Consider the following 24,549-nt stretch of genomic DNA (forward strand, 5'->3'; position numbering starts at 1 on the left):
CCCAGGACTTCAGTCCACAGTAGAAACCCAGACAACAATGGGGGCACAGGAACCTTTTAGTTCAGGGTAAAGACCCTGGAACTCTTGGTCGAAATGCACCTTTAGAGCATGCCCAAGTCACTGAGGCTACAGTACTCATCACAGTCATATCTTACCCCCCTCTCTCTGCTCCCCACTCTTCCTGTCAATCTTTGTCTGTTCTATTCAATGAAGAAAAAAATGCCCCCCCCCCCCCCTAAAAGAAAAGTTTCTCTGTCGTATAATCAAATCAATCTTTCGGCCAATCTGGTCTAATGATGAACCTTTATTTTTAAAGCGCTGTTTGATTTAATGAACAGACTCTCCAGATGTTACTGAAGCTGATCCCTCAGACATATGGAGCACATGACTGCTGTAAACCACTCTTCAGTCAAGTCCATGGATGAAGCACATATGCAGGCTTCAGAAGGTGTGAAAAAGAGACGTTTTTATAAGACAAAGGAGGTTAACACATGTAAACGTTTCTGTCGAAACACCAGTTTCACAAGACTTCCTGTGAAGACAAAAAAAGCTTGTTGGTCATTCAATCAATTTTCTTGGTAATGGTTTATTTTACAAAACAGATCTCTGTAAAGTAATGTACAAAACGAATAAAGTCAATGAAGTTTGGAGAGGAAGATGGGAAAGATCAAGTGTAAGACAGAATAACACAAACACAACAGAATAGTATAAGAGGACAACTACTGGAGCTACATGTATACATTTTTGCTTCTAAGATGACTTCTTCACATTTTCTAAAAAAAAGTGTTTCCACTCATAAAGCCTGGAACAAACCCGCGGTGTGAGTTCATAATAAACATGAAAATGAGGTTTTCTCCCCGCACATGATCTGCTGCAAACGTGTCTGTCCCAACCTCCACAAACACAAGAACAGTGCACCACTAAGACAAGCCGTACATGACGGCACATTATCTTTGTTGGCGTTTGGAAGAGGACGCTTTTTTTTTGTAACCATTTAGCGAGCAGTGCTAATGAGGGCCAGCATTAAGTATCATCACTTTAACAACATCAAAGTGGATCTCCGAGACAAGAAAATGACTCCGCTTGTGATTCACCACAAACTCATCTGGAGATGCACAGAAAAAAAAGAGGAGTAGAAAACTGCCTTTACCCTGCATTAGTTTACCATTTCAACCTGACAGTTCCAGATTCCCCCTTTTTGTGTTGTGAGTCACTGGGCTTGATACACGAAAGCCGCTTATATAGCGACCAGGGTCACCATTTTTTAATTCCTTATCATGGTCTTCATGAAGAGAGTGCAGTTCAACATGTCATGCTCACACGGTTTGTATGTAAAATAGCATCACAGAGAAGACGGGTACCATATGCAGCTGTTCATTTACAATAGAGGAGGACCCTCTTAGAAAAAAAAAAGGCATAAGCTGTGTATTGTTGTCTTAATATAGCAGAAAACTATACAGCTACCCAGTCAGAGCCTCTATTTCATCTCAAATTTGAGTATCGACACTAAAATTCCAGTAGGGGTAGGAATTGATAAGATTTTATCAATGTCAATGCCATTGTCAATTCTGCTTATCAATCCAATTCCTTATCAATTCTCCTAACGATTCCTGAGTATTTTTTTGAGGGGAAAACGTAGTTCTACACAGTCTTCCACACCAAAAAGAACCATTTTAATTTTTCCAAAATTACGTCTGTGCAAGACTGAACATGAACATATTCAACTTGAACATACTGAACAATAGGTTGAGTTCATTCTCGTCCGCATGAGTCCGGATGTAGCCCCTCAAGCCTGGATGAAAAGACTTTGAATTTGGAGAGGAAAAACGTTTTTCCTCCAGAGGTCATCACAGAGGTATTTTACCCGCTCTCGGTGCCTCATTTTCGTCCACGTGAGTCCGGACGTGGCCCCTGGAGCCTGGATGAAAATACTTTGAATTTGGAGAGGAAAAACGCTTTTCCTCCAGGGGTCATTGCAGAGGCATTTTACCCGCTCTCGGTGCCTCATTTTCGGCCGCGTGAGTCTGGATGTGGCCCCTCGAGCCTGGAGGAAAATACTTTGAATTTGGGGAGGAAAAACGCTTCTTCCTCTCCATGTTTCCTCGTGGTTGAAGGAGTTCTGCGTCGAGTGTGTGACGTAATGCAACATACCCCGACCTGATGTGACGTCGTGCTGGGAAATGAATCGTTAAGAAGAATCGATAACATTTGAGGTGTACAATTACGTTGGAATTGATCAATTGGAACCGGTTCTAAGTCGGATCCGGTTTTCGATTCCCACCCCCTAATTTCCAGTTAATCCAAGGCTTCAAATATTGTCAAATAAGGAGAGACGAGTCTCTGGGCTGAAGCTTTTGAGTCATTTGTGCAGTTTCTTCATCAAAATAAGACACTTCAATTGGATTGTGGTATCAAAAATATAAAAACACCCCTCACAATATGAACACATTCTAGACCTTTGGTTTCAGAAAGTAACAGATGATGTGTATCCTGATTCACCTATGACGTTTCACCAGTTTCCGCTGTTCTACAGTAGATATGAGTTAGTAAGCCTGTGTTGCAAAACTACAGTATGCAACTAAGAATGTATGAAGTGTCACATAAATCCTTTACAGTGTTATACAGTACTACGACTAATGCTTTTGAGCATAGACAACAATGATTAAAAATCCACACAGGGGGAATGTAAGCGTTTTGTTGAGCGTCTGAAACAAGTCGGTCATCAAAGTGACGTGAAAGAGGCAAGATTTGGTTTAGGAAGCATTCCTGATGCAACAATAAAGTCTCTAAGGCAGTCTGTGTAACACTTTGTATGCAAAGGATAGAGTACATAACAGAAGAAAAAGTTCCTACACACTAAAGGTTTAACTGACATGTTCATATATGTGGAGATACTTGTAGCCCCTGCTGAGCTGGTTTTGATGGAGGAGCCCAGTGTCGAAAAAAAAAAATCAAAGCATGCTGTTCACTGCTGCACACATTCAACAGTCGTTACAGAACGGAAACACACATTTCAGCCACACACACAAGCAAACGCACACATTTCCTCTGTCGATCGCTGAATTCAAAGTGACAGCACGCAGCAGTTTCCTTCCATTCTTTCATCCAGAGTCCAGTTAATCCCCCCTGCAAAGAGAGAGACACCCTGGTTCGACCTCAGCGCAGGCCTCCCCTATGTGGGGAAGCAGATGCCGCAGCACTCCATACAGATTTCCAGGCAATCGGACGATTCGCAGCAGGCGTCCATGATGCCGCAGTCCATGTCACAAGGGCTGTTGCAGTCGTCGCCCAGGTCGTCGGAGCAGCAGCAGCAGCAGCAGGCCTCCGACGTGCAGGCGCCGCACGAGGCCTGCGCCACCACCATGTTGCAGAGTGTCAGGAACTCGCAGAACAGGCAAGCCAAGATGCAGTGGACGCAGCAGTCTGGGGTGAGCATCAGACCAGGCAAGGTGGCGGGGTTGCAAAATAAAATAAATATGTGAATGAAAGAAATTAAATTGTACACAAGCACTCACACGGTATAAACAAATAAAATCGGCATTGTGTGCGTTAGATTTCCCTTTGGATAAGCTCTTATTAATGAGCTGTGAATGCAGACTGAGTGCATGCTCGGCAGGCCGACAGAAGGTAAAGGGTAAAAGAAAGGGTCAGAGCGAAGCAGGCAGGGGGGATGAAGGAAATAAGAGAATTCAAAGAAATCAATTCCCCCCCTGCTGTTTTGATTAACAGAGTGTTAAATAATTGTGGCATTATCATGCAAACTGCAAGGATGATCACACAAAGATGATTAGCAAGGTCCAAGAGTCTCCAGTGATAAATAGGTGGATTAATGCGGGCAATGCTCACACCTCTGATTAACATTTAACCTCCTCACAGTCCCTCTTTAAGAAGCCGGTGGCGTTTCAGCTTGTTGTTTCATTGCAAGAAAGAGTTCCCCTTCAAATTACAAATACGCCCATTAAACAGCAGGGATCGCGCTCTGAATGGAAAAATTAGTTGAATTAAAATGTGTCAATGAGGAGTAAGTGTGAAAAGATCAACTTTGATTGACAAAGTTTGCTAGCTTTGAAGGAGGATGCAGGAAACTAGTTTTCTTCCTGAATTCTTTCTCAAGCTTGGATTTTAGAAGAAAACTGTGACTCTAGAGGCGAAGAAAGTATGAAAATATTGAGTTGTTAGTACACAAAGTGAATCAAATGAGGAGCAAAGATTGTTTCTGCACGGCTCACGGATAAAGCGTTGCACTAATAACAGATAAACGTACACAGTTTACGTTGTCATCAATCATGCCGCTCCACACTCCACCTTCTGGAGTTGTTTGAGTCAGTAAATCAAATTAAATATCATTGGGTAAGTGCGCCTGGCACATACTCCTTGCAGCTGTCTCCTTTTTGAACCAAGGCCAGCGCAGCGCCACTGCTTTGGAGTGTTAAAAAGACATGATGTGGATGTATGCAGAAAAATAGCATTACAAACAGGGTGCATTTGCATAACTTTCATCAGCCCATCTTGAGCTGTCAGAAGGGGCTGTTACTGATTGGGTTAGAGGGAACGCAAAAGGAGGAGAGTGTGGAGGACGAGCACGGGAAGGCAAGCTGTGGACTGCTGGATGCTCATGTTTGATTAATCAAAGTAAAAGGGGGATTTTTTTTTCTTCCTATTTTCGCGGCGCTCAGGGGCTGCAGAGCTGACCAGAAGGCAGGAGTGTGATACAAACAAGATAGAGAAGGGAACATGAAACGAGCAAGTGTGTGCGTGTGGGTGTGCATCTGTGTGTGCGCCGAAAGTTTGAATGCATCTTATTATCCTTATCTGAGGCCGTAACACTGGCAGTGATGGAAGATGCATGAGAAGAAATCCTTCAGTACTGAGCACCTGACGAGGACAGTGCAGAGGGGTGCTGATGGCCAGGTTATAGGTTTATCTGGTTTTAACAAAACAAAACTCTCAGCATCTCTTTACTGACATTAAGGGCAGGTGAATTAAATCCCCTTCATGGAGGATTTCGATACATTTAGGTAGAAAGTGATGATCCGATTTTTATTTAATTAAACTTGCTGAAAAGGCAGAAATGACAACATGCAGTATGTCTGCAGTGGTTTTATTTTGTTATACACTGCATGCAACTCATATAAGCAACTCACGAGGCTGGGAACATGATAAGATTTATTTTACAACTTTTTAAGGTGAAAGTTAACCAAATTATGTTCATGCTTGAAAGGAGGGATTGTCTCATAAAACTGTTATTTGTGCTGCTTTTAATTATCTACTTATTTATTGTTACTGCCTTTGCAAATTCAACCCCTGAAAGCGATATTAAGTCTGTGTACAGCATGAAAACATGTGCGATGACATCACAAAACAAATCCTTGGCTTTTAAATGCATCAGTGGCTAATTTTTTTAATTTATTGTAGCCGACTATGTTGACAAATTGTTGCACCCTTAGTGGCAACACGTGCTTTTATTTTGAAGGACGTAAAAGGCTAGATGGCTGGATTTGGCCTAGATCAGGGGTGTCAAACATACGGCCAGCGGGCCAAAACCGGCCCGCCAGAGGTTCTAATTCGGCCCGTGGGATGACTTCCCAAATTGAAAAATTGTAGAGAAGACATTTACTTCAATTTTTCAATAAAAGTAACTACTATTTCAAATTTGTCCTCTGGGGGGGCACATACAATCAAGCCACTGACAGAATGCACCTGAACGGTGCTCCAGGACTTTTTTTCTCAAAGTTCTTTTGCAGTAAACATTACACTCTGTGTCAGGTGACTGGGAAACCTGTGTGTTTGGTGTGTTCGCAGCAGGTTTCAGTGCTTCAAGAATATCATATTCTGCCCACTATGAGACTCATCATGGTAAAAAAGATACAGCTGTTCATGTAAAAAGATAGTTCATTATATGTGAACATTTTCAGAATGTACTTATACTTTTTTTGCGCTAAAACAAAGGGAAACATTTGGAGTTTTCGTTATTGATAGGGTTATTATGTTGTGATTTTACTGGCCCGGCCCACTTCAGATCAACTCGGGCTGTATGTGGCCCCTGAACTGAAATGAGTTTGACGCCCCTGGCTGAGATATTAAAGTTACAGAAGTTAGTTAAAGGACAATAAACAGTAAATGTTCCATATTTTAGCACCCCTAAAGACACAGAAGCTCTTACACTGTCGTTGCATTTTCTGTAAGAGAGGTCATCCATTAGTTTAGTGATAGTAAATGGACAGAGTCATTTAAATTAAGAAAAGAAAACTGCTAAAATGTTCAAGCTGTATACTTTGGTTTGTTGTCCAGCTATCATCCATGTGTGGGAAAAACTGAAGAGGTTTGAAATGTCCAAAAAAGAGCACACTCCAAAAATAAACTTCTTTAAAGTGCACGACTAAACAAAGACTACTATAAAAGGAAGAAGAGTCAGCTCACTAAATGTCCTCTCACAGATTTTAATCTGGGCAGAGTAGCGTTACAGATCAGAAGCATGTCTGTTGCTGGTCTGTACGCTACTCTGCCCAGATTAAAAGATGTTAAAGGACATTTAGTGAGCTGACTTTTCTACCTTTTCTAAAAATGTTGGAGGTACTGTTGAATCCCTAAACCATTCATGTCTTTAGGTTTCCTATTATCATGCTCCTCAACCTGACATCAATATAGTACCACATATTTTTTGGTAAAGCATTGCTTTTGTCTGGTTTTAAAAATATATTGTCGTCATATATTGGCCATATCATCTAACTTCACTACCATCCAGTGTCTTGTTCTTCCCTTCTGAGAGCTATAAAAGCCGATAAGCACAATAAATGCTGCCTAGCCACAGCTGCATGCACCAAACCTCAAAGTTCATCCTAACAAACTTTGAAGGACCCAGAGGGTATAGCCATGCCAGTGTTCAAAATGTAACAGCAGACTGTGAATACTATATAAACACAGTACACAGGCATTAAGCAGCGGCCGGCCATCTCAGCTATTCACTTGGATGTATAATTCAACACCAGCGATTAGTCTGAATCTTAGAGAAGCCAGCGAGGAGGGAGGGAAGGACGGGGGGCCGTATACTGTACACAAGAGAGAGCTGGACGCGGGGCACATCTCCATGAAAACAGAGAGAGACAGACAGAAAGGCAGACAGAGACACAGAGTGAAACCAACCAACAGACAGACAGAACAGCACACACTGACACCGCTCCTGTTTAATGTCAGAGAGCGGCGATGAAGCCCACAGTTTGCAGGGCCAAAAAACAGAGTCCGGCGCCTCAGAGGAAATAGTTTGAGACATCTGGAAAGCTAACATCAAAAAAAGGGAGCGGCATGACACAAAACAAGCCGGATGGGCCTCAGAGCGGCAAGCTGTGCAAAACATTCAAACTCACAAAGAGGGAGCGAGAGAGGGCAAGATGGCTAGACGGTCAGAGATACAGAGAGAGAGATTGATCAGGAAAAAAGCTTTGGTGGCCATGGGAGTGCACAGAAGGCACACATGGGTAGAGAGGGCAGAGGATGTGGGCTGGATAACAGAGGTCCACAACATGCTCTTTAAAGCAGGCCTGTTTATAATGCATGACTGAGGGGGAGTCAAAGCCAGAGGAATAAAGCTTACACAACACACACAAACACATCAAGGTTTCAATCTTAGGCAAAGCACGCTCGCGGCTTTGGCCCTAAACCTCTAAATGAGGCTAAAGCAGCTTGAAGCCCTTAACTGATTACACACAATTAACAGAAACATAAACTGGATGACAAGAGTTGTGACAACCCACCCTGCTGAACAAAAACAATGTGGGTAAATGACTCCTCAGAAGCGGCGGCGGTGTTATCACAGATTGGCTACGCTGCCGACGGCGTGTGCCAAGAAACACAGGCAGCCGCAGAATCCCCAGAGCTAGCTTCAGCTAGCTTTACGCCTTTTATTTCCTGTGTTCAGGGGGCTGTTTAGGAGGCTAATTTCACAGGCAAACAGATTATGTTAATCCGTGTAAACATTCAAACACCACAGCTTGGCTGTTTTCCGGGGGGAAATAAATAGTTGAGAGCGAACATATTGATTCTGAGAGCTCTTGCGTCTGCAAATAAGCAACACAAAAGCCATAATGAGACAGACTTGTGGAGCTGTTGTTTTTTTTTCTTTTACACCCTCTCTCTCTTATGTTCTTTAGCAATTAAGATGTTGAAAACATGACGTGTCTAGAATATGTCTGGTGGATGAATCCCACCTCTTCTCCAGAGGTGTTGTTTTGAGTGCATGCTGTTTTGTGTTGTTTGCCTTCAACTCCATCAGATGCATATTTTAAGTAAAGCATCATGAAATAAAGATCTGACTACCCACTCTTCTGCTTCATTTAAACTCAAACCTGAACCAGACCATCGTTTAATAACACATAACAACATGGTCTATTTTCCCTTTTTCACCCTGGAGGAAAAGCCCACACAGAAAGAGAAAACAGGGTTGAATGAAAGAGGAAGAATTGCTCCTCCACTATAAAGAAGCATGTTTGAACCTTCATATTGTCCATACCACAGCACACATGCATGTCCACAAACACACACACATGCACATAGTTTGAGGTGGGATGTGACGGGACCTTGTTAATAAGGGCCAGGGGTGGTGCTGACGGGATGTAGGGAGAGCCAGAGAGGGCCCAGAGAGGTGTGAGGGGCCGTGAGGGGCCCGAAGATGGCTGGTCACGACTTTTAATAGGCACCCCGTGCTCTCAGGCCTCGTTAGACGATCACACCTATCTCCCCGATGGAAGAGGACCAGCCGACCACATTCATTACCGGACTCACCTCGGCCTTACACCTGACAAAGTGACGGCTTCCCCGCATGGCGAACGCACCCTCTGACTTGTTGTTAAGGAAAATAAAAGCCACAGGAGCAGCGGTAAGGTGTCATGTGGTCGGCGGGAGTGATAAATATGAAGGGTCATGCACTCCCATCATTAAAAGGTGAGAGAATGGAGGAATTTATTATCAATATCGTATGAGGTTTTATTTCAGCAGGGCCGTCCCAAAATAGATCATTCAGCTTAGAAGTCCCTTTGATGGGGGTGTTTTGATGTTGTGTTGTTTCACTGCAACTACAGATCATCCGCTATGATTGATTCTTCTAATTATTGACTTTTCTAACCGGTTTAAATCTTCAGGTTTATTTCTCTGAGACGGTGTAAGGACTCTTTTCCTTTGAGAAACAAATTAGTACAAAGGCGGCAAAAAAATGAACAGTTTCACATTTTATCATTTTCAATTTTGTGTGCTGAAGCTCTGATTAGCTCAGCTCAACCGATGCCATTCATACATAACATGGGACTTCCACCAGATCCGTGTCCGGTCCGTCTCCGATCCTCTGCGGTCTGGCTCCATGCTCTCTCGTCCGTCAACATCCACCGGTTGCGTTTTCAGAACGCAGCACGGAACAGGACCGCCGGACAGCTGGAGTCGTGTGACCGGGGTTTTCCCACGGTAATCACTGAATCAAGGATAATCCTCCTCCTCTCCTCATCCATGTTGTCTTTATTGTCCTCTGAAAACCTCTGACCTGTTGACTCCAGGCCTGCCTCTGCTCTAAATGACATTTTGTTGTCACAGTTAAGTTAAAAACAATCTAGCTATAACAGTGCTTTATCCCTTTATCCTCAAAATTAACCAGGTTTTTATTTTGTTTTGGTGCCTGACTTCCTGTCCCACTCCATCTGCTCTGTGCTGAATTGATGCGTCTTGCTGCGGCATCCGGCAAAAATAGAAGTCTTGCGGATCTGATATGTTGTGTTTCGACCTGCCGGATCAGAGACAGAGCTGATCCAGTTGGGGTTAACAGATTGTTTAGAATAGAAACCTATCAGATCTGGATCGGAGGCGGATCTGGTGGAATTTGGCCTTAAGTCAAACTGTTAAAAACATCATGATTTGCCATGATCCACAAACCAATGGAATGATTCTACAAGCAGCAGGCGTCATGATGCAGACAGAAAAGGATGCAAGTGTTAGAAAGTTAGTAAAGGAGTTCAACCCGTGTGTGTGTGTTTGTGTTGCTTTGTGCATGCTTATGCTCCCGGTCGTCATTACCTTGCACGTTGACACTCACCTTCTGGTAAAGGAGGTTTCTGTGACCCCGTTGAACTGCCTTTGCTGCGTCTGCTGCTGTCACTGTTCACCGACAAGCTGGACCTCAGTTTCCTCTGCATCCGAGTTGACACAGGTGTTGAAGGTTGCTTCCTGGGCTGCTCTGTCGTGGCGGGCGCCTGAGCTCTTGACCCGCCGGTGGCACCCTTGCTGATGTTGGCACCGCAGGAGCAGGAGCATGTGCGCGTGGCCCCGGCCCCACCGATCCCTGAATGGATTCCGTTGGCATTACTTAGCGAGGGCGTGCCAGTGCCGTTGTGGAGAAAGCCATTTTGGTCCTTGGCAGCATCTCCGCCGGCAGGCTCCGAGGGCACATGCTGAGTCTCAGACTGAGGCTGAGCTGGAGGGAGACATGAGAGATTACACTTTTAGTCATGTTCAGTAAAGGGCTAAGGGTGTAGATTCAGCACAATTAAATCAGTATTTAAGAGGAAGTTTCCCTGCAGTATGTCAAAAGCATTTATTCTCTGTAGAAAAAACCTCTAAGCTGAGAGTCTTAATCAAATAAAAGTGAAACAAACGTTCAGCTCTGATGTAAAAGGAGACAATCAAACACATAAAACAACGACAATGAGCATGAAAATGAATATTTGTTTACTTTAATACCTCACTTTTTAATTCTAATGTTCATTTTTAAAAGAAGTGGATTCCTTGAAAGTCTTTTTTACAGGGTAAATGCTTGATAACCCTGGAACTTTACTTTTATTGAAAACAACTTTGTCTGCACTCTCCTGCACCTCCCGTTTAATACTTTTTACTGATACTCAAAGTCGCTGAAGCTTCTGAAGTTCACTTCTTGCAAACGGAGACGCAGAAACGCAGCCCCTCTCAGCTAAATCATTCTCAGCAAATCTTGCCACCATTCCCTAACACGATAATATCGATCATATGGCAAACATTTCAACCCCGGCATGACGGAAAGAAGTGAGAGATATAGGAGCCTCATATGTGACAGGTTCACAAAAGCCAGCGCTTCAGGCAGACAGACATTTGCGGGAGCAGCACCCAGGTGAGTTGAGACGGTGTGCGAGCGGGGAAAGAGAGATTAATGCGGTAGAAAGAGAAAGAGAGCCTGTGATACTGTGCATATACAAAATAGCTGCTGTCTGCAACGGTAATGATCTCCTTTCCTCTGAAAAGCTCAGAGATGGCCTCGACTAGTCTTTCTAAGCGGATGTGTGACAGGCTCGGAAAGTCAGGAGACAGCGACCTGTCTGATAAGAAAGAAGGCGAAGGATGTGAGTGACTAAAGGAGGTGGCATTTTACTGAGAGGAACACCTGCACATTCAGCTCTACTGGGAGTTACTCCTGCATTACCTTCCCTCCACATCAGAGCCGTTTGCATGTGCACGCAGCGACAGTGCACGCTGAACTTGAGAGTTTGTGAATTATTCATCTCTTTTCAAGCACGCCAGTGTGAATCCTACTTCTCCTTCTTCTCGTTTCTATACTTCCTGTATATACATTCAACATATGGGACCAAATTCTGCCGTATTCAACAGTTGTTGGCTTAACCTGACTTCAAGGCTGTGTCACAGCTGTCCAGAAATCAACACATTTCCCAACATGGATGCAAACTTAATAAAGAACTTTATAATTTTCTTCCCGTCTCTATTTTCCCTTTGTCAGCTCACCAACTAGCACAATTACAGTTAACAAGAGAAGGGCGAGAGTGTGGGAATCAGGGCCTCGCGCCTTTTTAACAACACATCACCCTGGGAGAGGCCGGACGTGGATGTGGATGTAAAACAAAGCAATTAAATACACATGCTGGGTTTTTGCCTTCTCCTCGTTCAGGCTCCTGCATGCAGCTCGGATAAACAAATATAGACTTCGGGGATCAGGATTCCACGCAATTTGAATTAGACAACTGGGTAGCGCACGCTAGAATTCATTATGCAGTGATTTAAGACCAGGTTGATGGATTTTCGTCTCCAAAAGACAGAAGCTTTGCAGGCTGCCCATGACAATGTGGGGAGGGACTAAAGCTGGCTAACAAGGAGATTCAAAGCAGGCCTGGTCTGTTGTTGTTCAGTTTTACCCCTGACAGCTGCACTTTGGTTACATTTTTCAATCACTTTTAAAATATGCACCTTGCAGTTTCCCCCTGTGCTTTTGGTTAATGCTAGAAACCTTGGAATACACACACACACAAACACACACTTACACACTTTAGTACATCAACATGGCAACACCAGGGCCAGATTTGAATGGTCAAGGACAGTATCCCCTGACCAAGAGGATGTTTACCTTTAACATGACTCTAACTAGTGATTGTATCGTACATTAGAGATCATTTTGCTCAGCTGCTGCCAGGGCGTAAAATTAACACCCCGAAGCGCCAATGGCAGGTAAAAAATGTGTTTGGCGTGTAAAGCAAAAACACACACCCGCCAGTGGCCTATGGAACATTTTGTATTGCATGTGAGGTTTTTAGTTTTCATACTTTCACCCATTTCTGCCAACTGTCAGGCTATATTGACCCTCGCGGCGCGCTGTACTTCTGTTGTGATTTGGTAAGTCTGGAAAGGCGTGACATCAGCTACTGGAGTTCTATTCATTCCCTTCGCTTGAAGAAGCACCGCGGGAAGAGCATTTCGTGGAAGATGTGGCGACACATTCCCGACGTGAAGCCACCACAAACAAAAAGGATAAACAAAGAGGCCGGAGACGATCAAGTTAAAGACAATCCTGTGAAAGCTGTGAGACAGAGTTTTGGCTCATTCAGTCAGTCAATCTTAAAGGTTGCACTTTTGAATATTTCTAATACATGATGATGCAGCAGTCACGTTGAAATTAAGTATAACCTAATACAATAGCAATAATGTAATTTTATCTGAATATAACTGTATTCTTTCAGTGACTGGATTTTCATAATAAAAACGTATGGTAATTATTTTAAATCATAAAAGGCATGATTTTTTTATTTGGTCTGTAAATTGTTGGAGATCACTAGCCAATGGCAGATGAGGTAAAGAGTTACTTTTACGCCCTGGCTGCAGCTGTTTTTCATCCGCCCCCCATCAGCCCCTTTCACATTATGCCCTCCTGAAAATATCTCAACAGCCCAACCCAGAGTTTTCAAATGTTGCCTTTTCACAAATGTCGCCCACAACAAGTTGTGAAGGCGGATTTCAAGAAAAAGGACACAACGTAAAAAGGAAACTGCATTAATCACATTGTAGTGTTTACAACATAAAAAAGATGGGCAGTTTAACAGAGTGGACACTACAATGACAGTTTTTGCCTTCATATCAAGCGGCAAACTCCCGCTGCCAGAATTGAAGCCAATGCGGAAGTGCTAAAAACTGCAGTTTCTCGAGTGTCCGCTTGAGGCAGGCTCTGGAAGTACCGGAAACCACACACACACAGATTCAAAAAAGCCGAAATAAACATGTTTACATCCTGGTACAAAGAGTGTAGTCTGGATAGCTCATTTCTCGATCGGCACACACTGTATGAGGGGTGAATTTTTTCATATCGTGGCAAATTCGAAGACAATAAGATTACAAGTTTTCCATTATGAGAGGCACAGCTGACTTGATTGACAGGCGGGAACACTGTAGCTGTTGGCTAGGAGGCTCTAAGCCAGCCTCTTTACCTCACACTAGCTCAACAGAGGTTAGGTTGACTTCAGCATCCAATATGGCTCCCAATGTCGATTGGCTTCAAAAGGGCGCTTCAGAAACAGATGAGTGACGTCATGGATACTACGTCCTTTATTTATACAGTTTGTGCTTCATATCAATGCTCTGGATATATTTACAGAACTAACAAAAGAGTGTAAAGACTGTGCTGGCGAGCAGAAATCTGTATGAAGCAGTCTCACTATGTGCATTAACAATCCCAGTAGACGTGCAACAGTCAGTACTTTTTCTAAATATTGCAAACTGAATTCAAACAGTTTTGCCAGACTTCTTCCAAAATTTTACCGAGGGTTATAAGAAAAAAGTCTGGATAAATTTAAGGTTAACATAGGACATTCTCAGATATGTAGTGCATGTGTAAAATAACATAATACTGAAACTTAGCAACTCTTAATGCAGTTTTCAACTTCACAAACTCAGATTTTAGGAAAAGTTTTAGGAAAGTTTTTGATTTTCAGTTTAAGAAGCTTCATCTCTTAATTTCTCATTTTCTCTCGTCCTAAGATGTTGTGACATATTTTGACGTGTAAACACAAAAAGGAAGGGCTGACATTTAAGGGCCTGGGAAATCCCCGTCAACAGCAAATGATGATCTTGTCCAAACTCATTTTCTCAGGACCTCTATGACACAAAAACACTCACAGCTAAACACTTCAGTCAGGACTCTTTTTTTCAAGTCAATGGGACATGGCACACTCCTGTCAAAATGAAGACAGTTCCTTAACAAATCAATCACCCATAACGTCTCACAAAATAACAGCCGTTTGTCCCATTTAGGTCAGACGAACTAGCCACACAAGCTCACACACATAAACACACATTCATGCACATAAAGGCCAAAGTAGACAGGGAGGCATAATTACCTTTCCCTTTGAGGAAGTCAAGCTTTCAATTTAGCAAAGTATAAATAGTCATTAAGAAACCACCACGTAAAACCCCAGAGTGCATAAACGGCGACTCGGGTTTCTGACACACTGCAAAACTCCAAAAAGTGGTTGAAGTCTGCGGAGGAGTGTGTTTGAGCAGCAGGTTCCTGGATAGTCTTCACATAGTCCCAGGCTTTATTTTTATCCTGATGAATATGGCGACAAAGACGAATGGACACGGTGGAGTGATATTCATAATCATTGATCATGATAATGATGATACTGTCAAAGATGGCAATGACAGACTTGTACAGTCAGTGTGAGACAAATGAAGACGTAATGAGAGAGAGGAGGAGGACTGGAAGTCCTGTTGGATTGTGCTCCACTGGGAAGTTGGGGAAACTCAAACTTTGACTGTACAGGCAGAGCTTTCATTATGAGGTTTACACTACGGCTGGGTGATAACTTGATAACGATAATTATCATGATATAATTTTTCTCAATATAAATATAACAAATGTTCGATAAAAATTTGATATATTGGGGCGCTGGTGGCCTAACGGTCTAAGCGCCCCACAAACAGAGACTACAGTCCTTGTTGCAGGGGTCGCCAGTTCGATTCCCGGCTGCGACCATTTCCTGCATGTCTTCCCCCACTCTCTACTCCCCACATTTCCTGTCTCTCTTCAGCTGTCCTATGGAATAAAGGCAAAAAGCCCCAAAAAATAACTTAAACAAAAAAAAAACAAACATACATTTTAAACCATTAATTACACCCTCAACCACTGGAAAGTGAGGGGGCACTAATGTGCCTTAATCGCTAGCTGCCACCCAACATTAGACGGAAAAAGACAACATTGAACAGCCAATCACGTTGCAGGGTAAGGGGTGGGTGGGGTTAAAGGTGTTTGGAGCGAAACAGCTGAAACGTGCGACAGCGACACTGAAGAAAACTCAAAATGTACCAGCTCAAAGCAGAGTCGTTAGTCTGACACTGTGCTGACTCTGCGTTATCTATTAACTTAATACACTTTATTAAATATACTTACAGGATGTGGGTAAAGGAAGAGCACAGAGACAACCCCTGCTGTGCTTTTCTAAATGTCCACCAAGACCATAGTACAACTGAACACTGAATAACCGTGATGTGTTCACTGCACTGTGGGAAACTACTTCACTCCGCCTGTAACCCTAAGAAATCTTAAAGTGGAGTTCACTAATCAAAATGATATTCTACTAAACTGATACACAGTACACAATTTGATATATCTTTGTTGTAAATTTAAATCAAATTATGCAAATAACCTCAACCTGTGAAAAAAAAAAAGTACAAAGTAAAACTTCACAAAAATCTCATCTTACACTAAAGACCTGCTTCCTGTTAGCACCGTCAGAAATAAAGGATTCAAGAAGCTACTCCCCACATTTCCTGTCTCTCTTCAGCTGTCCCATAAAATTAAGGCAAAGAGCCCATAAAATATAACTTTAAGAAGAAGCTTATCAGAAAATTAAGTCCAGATACAAGCTAACAAACCATTTGGTTTCTTCAACTTTAACTCATGACCAAAAATCTGACTTAACATTTAAATGAAATAATGATTTGATATTTATTATTGTAATAATTATCGATATCGACTGATACTAAATATTTTATCCAATTAACATCATTTTCAATATCGTCCAGCTGTAGTTTACTCTACATTGGACATCATTGTTTAAAAAATAATATACTGCAATAATAAATTTGATGAGCATTAAGTGTAATTCTCCATCCAAGGATTTAACTGTAAAACATAAATAAGAGCAAAGGCCTTCTCTAAAAGTCCTGATGGAGCAACACAGACTCACTGCTGCAGCATTGTTCTTATAGCGCAGCTGGAAACACAAGCTGCATCAAAATTTTATATTTACAACCACCGGCAAGTTTTTAAAAAAATAATACCAACTGTGCAGGGATGGGTCGGTGTCCTGAGATAACTGAATACTGACTGAATGCACACAACCTGACAGGTTGCATTAAAACACCATGTATCTGAAGGAAAGACTGGACACACACATGCGCACACACACTTCAAATTGGACTTGTAACCTCCCTATTTGGAGTACATCAACAACTGTTGAGGGTGTACATTTGTAGTTGAATAAAACATGGTACTCCCCTACACACGCTGTCACACACATCACAGGGGAAACTAGGGGGTGAGTGGTTCTTGACTGTCTAAGCAGCATCCCAATTTGGTCCCAGCTACTACTAGCTGACAGCCTCAAATATCTGGGGAGCATTTTTAAAAGGCCAGTGTTTGATGGATTCATGAAGAACACACAAATATAATTGCCATTTGTCACCGAGTCTTCAGCGGCTGCACCACACAGGGACCGAGCGCCAGAGTGCCTGGAGAGCGCCGGAGCCGCGCCAGAGCTGTGTGGGGGATCGCTCTGTATGTAAAACTGAGTATATAAACACCTCCGTTTTTTTGTCACAGAAAATAGGTCCTACAGGAGGGAGCTGGAAATTGCACCCAAAAGACACAAGAAAGAGGAAGAGTATATACATATGTCACAAGCCTGCACACACACAGGAACATCTACTGCACACTTAAGAGGCAGAGCTACCAGGAGGAAATATGCATGCATGCATGTCAACTATAACAGAGCTGTATAAACAAGAATTCTAAAAGAGTCAAGAACATGAGAATATAACGCAGAGGTCAAACAGGGCAGCGTTGGAGATTCTCATTTGCACGCCGCTACGCCGAGTCGCAGGTAAGTCAGGGGAGAGGATTGAACAACGGCACCAGCTCTGTGTTTCTAAAGCTCAGTCCTTTTAATATTAATGCCCCAGAGACGGAGAGAAAGAGGGAGAGGAGAGACGGAAGGTGTTTGCTTAGGCTTATTAGAATGCCCATCATAGTGAGCATACAGTTATTCAAATGTCACATCATGTCAGCCAAATAAACACCACAATCCAGATCTTGTGTTTATCTCCTAATAGCTGTTATTACACAATGCTACGAGTTTGTCAGTTAACACTGAATGGAATGTGAGGCTGGAAGAAGCACCTTTATGTTTCCTCAGGAGTTCTAAACAGCAACTTGCAGCACACACAGTGACAGTTAGCTGGGAGATGTTAATTCTTCTAACATGTCTGGAGTTTTGTTTATCTTTTTTTATGCTTTATGTTAGAAAAACATGTATATTTTCTGCTCGGCTGCCCGTGTACCTGCATGATTGAAATGCTAATTTTGTAAATGTGCAATGACCTAGCCAGACTCCTCTTACCACACATCACCACCATCAGGAGCCCCCGCGTCCCCCTCCTCCACCCTGCCAAAACAGCCTGAGGTATCATCTCTCCTCCTAACAAACAGCAGCGCGTGGAGTCGCCCCTGCCTTTCAATCCAAAGGGATATATTTTCTCATTAGAAATTATACATCTTCCCTGGCCATATTTATAGACGCAAAACCAGGGGAATTATACTGCATGGAGAGTGCGAGGGACAGAGAGAGAGAGAGAGGAAAATAGTACAATGAATGTTATTACAAAGGGCTCTGATTGAAATTTTCCTTGGGCGTATCAAAGCCTCGTTTACCGTTTGACCTTCCAAACTACGGGACAAGGACTTTCTTTATTGTCTGGAAAAACGCATTCGAAAGACCAGACAAGCGACTCAAAGATCATTATTCAAGTGTCCCTGCACAACAAGACCCATAACTGTGATTAGCATCGATATAATGCAGATATCAGCAGTGTGAAATGAGAGCAAATTGGCAATGTCAACTGGCGACCAAGAAGGAGCGTTTGGTTTGAAAATTAGCCTTCTGGCGTGGCGTTAACAGAGAGGACAGCGAACTGACAGAGGCTAACAGAAATGTCACTTGTTTCAACAGATATTTTTAAAAACGGTGATACGGGGCCGTCACACAGCCTTCACCGTGTTGTCAGTTTATACACACACGCGTGATGTTTTGTATTTATCCAAGATAAAACGATGATGATGGCGGAGGAACGCGTGGTGGTGATGACCGCTGAGGATTGCTAAATTACCTGCTCTGATATTGGATCCTCATCAGCAGAAGTGACAAGCTCTATGTGTGTGTGTGTGTGTGTGTGTGTGTGTGTGTGTGTGTGTGTGTGTGTGTGTGTGTGTGGGTTTGTTAACCTGCTACAGAACTCTATTAGCTCTCGTCACCTGTCAAGGCCGATCATATTGTGTAGCGTCTCATTTAAGCAGGAAACATCACATTTTTCGCCTGTTTTTCTCTCCCCTATATCCCAGGACGGTGGGTGTACGTAGCGTCAGCTCGTTTCCTGCAGTGATTTGCTTACTTTCCATCCCGTTTTTTAATTCGCGGTGACAGTCGTTCAAATTTGGCTCCTCCAACCTGCTGAAGGGGAAGCGACACGAGAAGACGGAGCTTCATATTATTTCCGAGCACCCCCCCACCCCTCTCCTAACCACTGCCGCCTCTATGCAACAAAGAGAGAAGCAGGGCGTTAGGGACTTGCTAATTTCAAATTTTGCTGCTGATTGAGTGGAAAAAATAACCCCCTCGGACCTTGTTCTGCTTAATTACATTTTACAGTAGAAAAGGCAACTTGAAAGACAAGAGCTTGATTTGACGAACCACTCCTAGTACTCATTGCATGCGGCTGGTTAAGGTGTGTGTGTGATGGGGATCTAGTGGTGGGGGGGGTCATCAATTATCCTTTGATTTCAAAACGGAACATTTTCCCAGATTAATATGTCTGACTGCTATCTAAATCATTGAAACTCCCAATGAGATGCCATTTTCTCTTACATGAATCATGTTGAGGGGGAGTCATTCACACTCACCCCACCGCACCTCAACCCCCAGCTCTGACCACAGAAGTCTCTGGTCTCTCCACTGTTGTGTGGAATTTGGCATGGTGCTAATTTGAGTGCTGCTAATGTAGCAGAACGCAAGACATCAAGGAGCGTTCAAAGTCTTGCAACCTGGCTGCTGTGAGAGACACTAAATGGTGTCTTATTCTCTCCTTTTCCTCATTTCGGAGATGAATTTGTACGAGCCTGTTTCTGCATTAAGCTTTGTCAAACGCCTTTTCTTCTCCCTCATCTGTTTCTTACCATCCGAGAAAAAGGGGAGAAGGAGTGCAGTAAAAAAAAAAAAAAAAAAAAGACAGCCGAGTGCAGTATCTTTAAAAAGCTGCACATCTTGCACGGATTTAGGCTTTACACGGCTAGCTACCGCAATTTCTAGAAAGATCAATTATGACGTGACTCAGAGCAGGCCTGAGGGAGCTGCCAGGCTCCATACTCCAAAAACGTGCTCCACCCTCTCCTCCGCTGACGACTCAAAACAAAACCAGAGCAACAGAGCGGGAGTGAACGAGGGGGGGAGGGAAGGGAGGTGAACGGGGGTATTTTCAGTTTCAGTTACATCGATGACTCAAATATTCCACCGGCTTCAAAATCTCCTTGCTGAAGTAGAAGTTCCACAGGAAACTCACTTGTTTGAAATTCAACGGCAGGCGCGCAGACATGCACATGTGCACATTTTCACTTGTACACATATACACAAAGGCACAGGCATGCAAAAAACTTAGACAACCACACACCAAATAAACACAATGTGCATCTTGCAGCAGTGTGCACCACTGTTAGAGTGTGAGAGGAGGATCTACCACTCCCTAAAAGCCAAAATAAAGCTGAGGTCTGTCTCTAGGTCAGAAAGGGGATAGGCAGTCTATCAAAATACCCCCACATCTAGTTCCTTTATTTGCTCAGTATCAATCTCAGCATTAACCCTCTGCTAATGGGACAGCTGTGGGTCAGCGCCTCGCATCTTCAGGATGCCAATCAAGGCCTTAAGCTGAGAGATCAGCCTTCGGGACAGAGGTGCTCGTCTGCCTTTGAGTGGCTTTTTAAACACAGAGACGCCTGTATCGATTTTAGCTCTCGCCTGAAAGAGAGGAGGGAGTGGGGGGGAGTAGGTGGGGAGGGTGCATTGCACTTGCCGTGGCCCTGTGTTGGCTGTGGCTGTCTGTGAGTCTGGATGGGAGCCAACCCCTGGTCCCTGGTCACCCTCTGCTGATCAGGGGGGGCCTGACAGAATGACCTAGCAGAGAGGCACTGAACCTGCAAACACGAAGGGGGCAAGAAGCTGGAAGCTCGAGGGGGTCAGGGCTGGGGGGGCAACATCAGCAGAGATCTCAGTAATAGAAAAGGGTTTTAACCTTAATGTTGGAGCCAAAACCCTGTTAGAGGCCAAGTAATCCCCCCTGCGCTGCTCTCATTTGAACTGACTGATTTTTTTTTTTCTTGCTCCCCTCTCTGTGAGTGGCTTGTGAGAGGCTCTGACGCCGTCCTGCGAGGTGTTGGTTAGGGAGCCAGTAAACATGAATTAAGCAGGCTACTTCATTATCTGTTCCCGGCATCTAGGTAAAAAAAGACATGGTACATTTCATCTGTCATGATTGTTTATAGTCGGTCAAAATGCCACAATTTTACAACACAAATGTAGAGTCAATAGGAAAGAGAATTCTTCTAAAACTGTGTTTCAGTTCAGTTTGAGGTACCTTAAAATACAGAATATAAATTGCACCGATGAAGGGGAAAAGACTTCAATGGCCTTCAGCAAGTGCAGTTTCTATGCAGACGTGTAGCTCTTACTTCTACAAAATTGTATGACCACCCTGCCAGCCACTCATACAGTAGATCAGTGGTTCCCCAAGTGTGGGTCGGGACCATAGACTGTAGAAAATATGGACATATTATCCGTGACATTACCCATCTGTTTCTGACGCGTTTTGAGACCAGTCGGCGGCGGCAGCCATATTGCTGCTGTCGAGCGATTGTGACGTAAAGAGGCGGGCTTTGAGCCTCCTAGCCAACAGCTACAGTGTTCCCGCCAATCAAGTCATCTGTGCCTCTGTCTTGGAAGACTCGTAATCTCAATATCTTCGAAATTGCCGCGTTAGAACCCCCCCCCCGGTATGTGGTTTCTGCAGTTTTTAGCACTTCCGCATTGGACTTTTATACTGGAGGGTTGCCGCTTGGTTGGGACCCCTAGGGCAGTCGCAAGATTTCTTCCAGATTTTTAATTTTTTTAAATGGAATTCCTCAGGGAAGCATCCTTGGGCCAATTTTATTCTCCTTATGCATCTTACCACTCGGAAACATTATCTCAAGTCGTCACATCAATTACCATTTCTACGCAGACGACACACAACTATACATCTCTGTCTAACCACATGACCCAAACGCTCTTCACTCCCTCACCGCCTGCCTTTCTGCATGGATGAGCAAGAATTTTTTGGTCTGCATTATTATTTTAACCATTGTTATCTGAATCATTGCTTTAACATATATTTATCTTATTTAATTATTTATTTATCTATATATTTCTTGTATTCAACTGATCTTGTTAACACTACCTTATTTCTAACTTTTCCTTCCACTAATTCTTATTTTATTAATTTTAATGTATTAATTGTATTTTAAGTATTTTATTTATAATCCTGCCTTTTTTTTATTTTACCATTGCTGTTGTTTTCTCTCTCTATTATTCTGTGAAGCACTTTGGGCTGCATGTTTTTATGTATGAAATGTGCTATATAAATAAAGTTGAGATAAGTTGAGAACATTTTCTTCAAATGCATAATTATAACCTAATGAGGAAGAAAAGTGTTAAAAAATGGCTTGCTTAAGTGTACACAATAATATTCATCCCTCTGCATTTTATACTGACATATGAGTCACACCTATGTTTAAGACGTAGCTCAATTTTTACTATAACTGATGCAGAGTTTTACATTTAGCTCACCAACACTACAAGAAGTGGTTCAAAGTTGCATCCCCTCCACTAGCTCCAATATTAAAGTTCATTGATAGTAAGATTGGGTATCATTGTTGCTCAAATTTGGACGCAGCACTTCTTGCATGTTTTTTTTTACACTGCAGTGTTGCCACTTTAAACAAGTCAAACATCCAGACGTTTTTTTGACCATTACAGATATATTGTGCACAAGAACCATTTCAAAAATAGAGGTCAAGTGATGTTAAGACAACTTGGTAAGATGAATCCTCGTACATCTGAAAGCTCTGCAATAAAGAAAGAAAAACACTCTTCCTCCACAATCATTGTCCATATATGTTGCCTGGTATCTTGCATAAGCACTTAAAAGGCTGCAGTCCATGAATCGAGGTATGCATATCTAATCATTGGGCTCAAGTATTTTGAATATCTTTAAAAAAAAATTAAGAGTGAATAGGCTAGGGCACTTCGGGTAAAATATGCTAATTAACACACTTGAAATTTCCCATATGAAATCTATCTGCAGCAAGACAATGAGAAAATAATTACAACAGAGGTAGAATTACAATGGCCATTTTAATCAACCCCTACACTAGCATTTCACCCTATTTATACAGTTTTTGATTCCATGACCCACTGGTAAGTAATCACTTGAAAATTACGGTTCAGTTTATAATAGGTCTTTGCTTTAGACACATAATTTCTGCAGAGACAGGGCTCTGAGGATTACAATGAAGATATGAATCTTGCATAACAACAATCACTGCGCAGTGCCTATAGAAGAGGGGAAAAAAAACATGGAGGGGAAAGAAAAACTGGCATGAGGTTAAAAAGTCTTTGAACACTCAAGCAACTTTGGAATATACATGAGGCAACGCGTGACAGTCCGAGAATGTTGATTCAACACTTGGGCTGCAAAATATTTCAGCACTGATAATGAAAATGATGAGGAGGAGGCACTTGCCCTTTGTTTCATCCTCGTATAACTTCTCAAACCGTCTAGTATCATAACGCTTTATAGTTTTGAGTATAAATTTTAATTGTTGCACTGTCGAGGAATCTTTTCTTGCAAGAGAAGTACAAGTGTGACCATTCAAACAATCCCTTTTTACTGCATTTATTAGGGGTCACAAATTCACTTCCGAAAGGTCAATCCTGCACACAGGTACTAACCTTGGAGGTGTGCCACAGAAGCGCCCAATCAGGGATTCACACAAAGGCCACACTAATGTCTTCCTTTAAAAAGAGTCATGTTATTTGACCTTCCTTTCTCACTACAGAATTTCACTGAGATAAAAAAACACACCTCTTACTCAGAAGCTAGTAAGGTCATCTTTATCAACCACAGAAGCTTTAAAAAAAAAAGAAAAAAGTATTTGACAATCTGGTGAATAATGTGACGATTAAACTCCCAAAACTGGTGCTGGGTGGTAGCAATTTATTCTGAAGCAGGGGTGGGAGAGCTGAGGTCCTGTTTGCAGGAGATATCAGCTGCTTGAAAACCCAGAACGGTCTCTTGAGGAATGTCCGTCTCCCCCTCAAGATTCTCCCTCCTCCCCCAGGACGGTGGAGCCACAGAGGAGCCACTCTTTGACAACGGCTTTACAGGAAGGGCAGAATTAGTCCTCTTAATTCTGTCAGGCAAGCTGGGATTCCTTTGAACCACTACAATTTGTGGAAATTGATGGATTTTTTAATGATCATTTCAGGGTTTTTTTTTGTTTGCACGCTGTGCTCCGAAAAGGAACACTTTTAATTCAATAAGGAGCCGCTGCCATGTTTACTTTCCTGTTTTCAGGGCTTCCACCGCTTTGAAAGACAACTTGTCAAAACAACCTTCTCCAAACTGAAATAGGATCTGTGTTGTTATTACAACATCACAATAGGCTTCCTCTTGTTGTGAAAAGTCGCCCTCCACATACTGTACACAACCTTTAAATGGGACATCAGGGAGGGAGGGAGGGAGGGAGGGGGCGGGCAGAAAGGGCCAGGATGTAGGCAGGCAGATGATTTCTTATTGATTTCCTGTTACTGCACTGAGTAGGGCTCTCAATTACCCGTGCCAGCAAGCAATCTGATTGGTCAACGCAACAAACAAAACCTCAGTGAGGCTTTGACATAAATAGGT

The 24,549-nt window shown here is 42.9% G+C and overlaps 1 protein-coding gene across 1 annotated transcript in view; it reads right to left on the reverse strand.

The window, feature by feature from the left end:
* Positions 1–566: 566 nt before the first annotated feature.
* mdfic (MyoD family inhibitor domain containing) overlaps positions 567–24,549 on the reverse strand; it is a 29,685-nt gene continuing 5,702 nt past the window's right edge. The window contains exons 4-5 of the mRNA XM_034673287.1: positions 10,073–10,450; positions 567–3,423 (exon numbers count right to left, since the gene is read on the reverse strand). Coding sequence (XP_034529178.1) covers positions 3,173–3,423; positions 10,073–10,450 — 629 coding nt within the window. The 3' untranslated portion in view covers positions 567–3,172. The remainder of the gene's footprint in view (positions 3,424–10,072; positions 10,451–24,549) is intronic.

The sequence above is a fragment of the Notolabrus celidotus genome, chromosome 21 (genome assembly GCF_009762535.1).
Source record: "Notolabrus celidotus isolate fNotCel1 chromosome 21, fNotCel1.pri, whole genome shotgun sequence".
Lineage (NCBI taxonomy): Eukaryota > Metazoa > Chordata > Actinopteri > Labriformes > Labridae > Notolabrus > Notolabrus celidotus.